This window comes from Notothenia coriiceps, unplaced genomic scaffold (genome assembly GCF_000735185.1).
Source record: "Notothenia coriiceps isolate Sejong01 unplaced genomic scaffold, NC01 NC01_scaffold00010068, whole genome shotgun sequence".
In the NCBI taxonomy this organism is placed as follows: domain Eukaryota; kingdom Metazoa; phylum Chordata; class Actinopteri; order Perciformes; family Nototheniidae; genus Notothenia; species Notothenia coriiceps.
The window spans coordinates 1-4,508 of record NW_011342769.1 but is presented as its reverse complement, the minus strand read 5'-3'; the positions used below and the strand labels follow the sequence as shown (position 1 = coordinate 4,508).

Sequence of the window (4,508 nt, the reverse complement as noted above, 5' to 3'; positions counted from 1 at the left end):
GGGGGGGTCCGAAAACCAGTCAGTATCTGGTGTGAGGGTTAGGATTGGGGTAATGTTGTGAATCGAGTGGCCCATGGTGGTGGTGAGGTTATGGTATGGGCAGGCGTATGTTATGGATGACGAACACAGGCCACTCGATTCACAACATTACCCTAACCCTAACCCTAACCCTCACACCAGATACTGACTGGTTTTCGGACCCCCCCCAGACCCCCCCAATAAAGCAAAACTGCACGTTTCAGAGTGGCCTTTTATTGTGGCCAGCCTAAGGCACACCTGTGCAATAATCATGCTGTCTAATCAGCATCTTGATATGCCACACCTGTGAGGTGGGATGGATTATCTCGGCAAAGGAGAAGTGCTCACTATCACAGATTTTTTCAGATTTGTGAACAATATTTGAGAGAAATGGTTATTTTGTGTATGTAGAAAATGTTTTAGATCTTTGAGTTCATCTCATGAGAAATGGGAGCAAAAACAAAAGTGTTGCGTTTATATTTTTGTTCAGTGTATATTCCTTTATTCATGTACCTTTGTTATTCATGTTTCTTGATGCTCTTAATTTCTTTCATTTTTGTAAAGCACTTTGAATTGCCTTGTGTTGAAAGGGGCTATATAAATAAACTTGCCATGCCTTGCTTTGCTTTACAGTCATGACAAAAAAGATGAAATCATATTAGTGTTACAATTGCTAATGTTTGGGGATTATTAGCAGGATTACAATGTCGGTAAAAATGTTTTTTTTTGCATAGTGGCTCTTGAGTATCCTTTATTTTGCAACTTTTACAGCGTACACAAAGTATGCAGTATACATTTGAGACACATAGGCTTGAGGTAATAGATATCAGAATGACGGTACATTTAAACAACTCAAGTTAAATAATCTCTAGGTGAAATGTGTACAGAATACAACATAATTAAATAGGCAACACTCTCATAGTTAGTTCAAATAATATATAATGTATACACTATAATGCATTGGATGTATAAAGGTGTTACATCTGCATCAGTTATTTTTTAAATCCAGATGAAGGATCGACCATGCATTAATAACACAGCTACCTCCTGAGCTAGGGCAATAACCAAGCTCCATTTCAGTGAAAGATTAAAATGTGCTGCTGTCCCACCTTGAGACTAAATTGAAATATTATCCGCCCGAGGTCATCAACCCTGGACCGGAAAACAAATCAATGTGTGTGTGTGTGTGTCTGTACCCTCTCTGATAGCAGTGCACGGCGCTCCCTCCTCGTGCTCCAGCCGAATCTCCTTCAACGCCACCAGGTTCTCTGTGAGTTTGCTTCTCCCTTTGAACACTGTGGCATATGTCCCCTATGAACACACACACACACACACACACACACACACACACACACACACACACACACACACACACACACACACACACACACACACACACACACACACACACACACACACAGGTAATCGAATATTCTAAAAAGCTTTTAATCAAATGTCTTTTTTTTCTATTAATAGCAACATAATTACTACATTGATTGGATTGGAATCCGTTTCATCATCCCCAGCACATTAACATAAATTAAAAACAGATAATGTATTCCATCTTACTGAATTAGATTATTAGTTTAAAAAGCTGTCATCCATGACAAGCCTCAACAAACTACGTGTCAATGTGATTCAAGCTTCTCAATCAGGATTTGATTTAATAAATGCAGTTAATGCATATTTATTTTTTCAGGGATATGATCATTTCTGATTATTACACAACATATCTGAATACTGGATTCTGATTGGTCAATTTGAACATCAGAGCTTGTTAATACTCGCTAACAGACTGTTGCTTAGGAGGATCAAGGGACTATATGCAGACATATCAATCCGCAGAAAGAAGTCCGGTCAATTTAACGTCAGCTGTGGACAACAAACCTTAGTTTTGTTCATCAGAAAACACCCTGGAATATTTGTTTATATATTTGTTGAGAGCACGTAACGTTGGATTCATTATAGCTAAACTTTCCCCAGTAAAGAGAAGAAAAAAAGAGTGCAAGAGGAGGAAAGAGGTTAAAAAATAGAGAGCTGGATGCCAGAGAAATCAACAGAAGAAGACAGACAGGAAGTAAACACTAAAGGGAACAGCAGAACAAGACAGACAGGAAGTAAACGCTAACGGGAACAGCAGAAGACGACAGACAGGAAGTAAACACTAAAGGGAACAGCAGAAGAAGACAGACAGGAAGTAAACACTAAAGGGAACAGTAGAAAAAGACAGACAGGAAGTAAACACTAAAGGGAACAGCAGAAGAAGACAGACAGGAAGTAAACACTAAAGGGAACAGCAGAAGAAGACAGACAGGAAGTAAACACTAAAGGGAACAGCAGAAGAAGACAGACAGGAAGTAAACACTAACAGGAACACAGCATGGGCTCTGCAGTGTCTAAAGACTGGTTAATGGGAAAGAAAATGAACAGACTTGGACAGTTACAGAAAACCTCGATCAGTGCTGCCGTCATTTTAAGTTACGTTTCAGTCGAACGCTTCTTAGCTGAAGCAAAAAACCCATGAACCCATCACATAATTTTTATTCAAGTCAAGTCGTATGTTTATAGCAACTATTGCAAGTGAGCTTAAAATGCCAACACTAAAATATTCGGATATTGAGAAATAAACATCAGCGGATAAGATACATTTCATAATTGCCACATGTTCAGATGGTTGTCTCTCGCTGGATATAAACGGTGCCTTTGAGAGCCTCAGTTCATGATAATTGACAACAAAAGCATCTCTCTTCGATCCTTCACCACCGCTGTTATCTGCTGCTGAGTCTTGTGACCGGAACTAAGGCGGACGGATTCTGTCATTATTCATTCCTGACTCCTCAGAGGGCTGTCAGATAAATGCTGAGGGATTTAGGTGCATTGGCTTCTGCTTAACATGCATGTGACACGATTACATAATCAGGATTGAAAAAAACTAAAGTATTCCCTTACAGTTACATAAACAAATAGGGGATTACCATGTTAGTAAAAACCAAAGAGCATATAGTCAATAAAATAATATCTTCTTCTTTTCTAAGGTCACATGTTGTCTTATTTAATACACTTATGTTTAAAGCATGTTAATGCAATTTATTTTCCTCTTGGATTTATTTGCATTGCATTTAATAATTAGGTAGTCCAAAAGTAACGAAAAGGATTTAACTTTTACATTTTTGACATGTAACTAGAAATTGTAACGGATTAGATTTTTAAACTAACCCTCCTAACTCTATTTCTAACTATTGCACACATGGTTAATAGCTTGTACTGTGTTGACATATAAACAAACCTAAGTGTTGTACACATGTTGACAGGATCCAGTCTCCTGAGGGCCTTGACTCACCAAAGTCTTGATAAGTATAATGAACACTGGCAAACAACCTGTGATCAGCAAACCAGTGACATGCTTAATTTGTGTCTGAAGATGTTCGCTTTAACTTGGAGTTAACATCAACATCCACCGTCTGAAAAATAGTATCGGCAGAGACGTACCTCTCCCAGTTTGCCGAGCTTCACGTACGTCTCCAGTTTCCCGAAGCCTATGTCGGACTGTAGACAAAATGAAGAGGTAGATTAATCGTTGACTGATTCTGTATCACTGTGGAACATTTAAAAGATAATTTTGCACTCATTACTTCATGTTTTTCTCGTGTTCATTAAGCGCAAATCTTTCTTTTACTCCAGGCAGAAAATAAAAGCCTATTACGGTAATGGAGAACTGGGGGAATCATCAGAGAAATGGATTCATTATAATATTAATACAAAAGGACCGAAATAACAACAGGAAGGATAAGAGATAAGAGCAGTAGTAATTTGCTGAGAGTAGGAAATGAGATCTGTAATATGAGCCGGGACTTGGCTCAAGGGTAATCCGGCAAATGGATGGTCAAACAAAGAGCCAACTAATATGGGATGTATAGTTAATGAGATCAGATAAGCATGACAGCAGTCGATATGAGAGGATAGACAACCACTGGGATTTGAACACTTTATAGGCAGGTTATTAGCAGAGGTGGGAATTAGTGGAGTACAAATACTTCGTTTCTGTACTTAAGTACATTTTTCTGGTATCAGTAATTTACTCCACTACTTATTTTTCTGACGACTTTTTACTTTGACTTCTTACATTTTGAACACAAATACCTGTACTTTCTACTTCTTACATGTTGAACACAAATACCTGTACTTTCTACTTCTTACATGTTGAACACAAATACCTGTACTTTCTACTTCTTACATGTTGAATACAAATACCTGTACTTTCTACTTCTCACATTTTCCAAACAGGCTGGTTCCTTTAGTTTGAATGTGTGTTTGGTGGCGTGATCATTATTATTTAGAGTCATTGCGTGCCTATTGATTTGAACACGATCCGTGTATCCATCATTTCCTGGTCTTCTCTAAAGAAGAGGGACCAATGAAAACGTTGTCATGTTGCCGTTGTTCAGCATGGAAACATTCATTAGCTAACAATGACATTATTGTTCTATTAA

At 38.2% G+C, this 4,508-nt stretch overlaps 1 protein-coding gene across 1 annotated transcript in view; it reads right to left on the bottom strand.

Moving 5' to 3' along the window:
• Positions 1 to 3,570, bottom strand: part of LOC104945838 (cyclin-dependent kinase 18) — a gene marked incomplete at its 5' end in the record, with an annotated part of 7,658 nt that extends 4,088 nt beyond the window's left edge. The window contains 2 exons of the mRNA XM_010771561.1: positions 1,215 to 1,329; positions 3,508 to 3,570. Of these exons, the coding sequence (XP_010769863.1) occupies positions 1,215 to 1,329; positions 3,508 to 3,570 (178 nt within the window). The remainder of the gene's footprint in view (positions 1 to 1,214; positions 1,330 to 3,507) is intronic.
• Between the last annotated feature and the right edge of the window lie 938 nt (positions 3,571 to 4,508).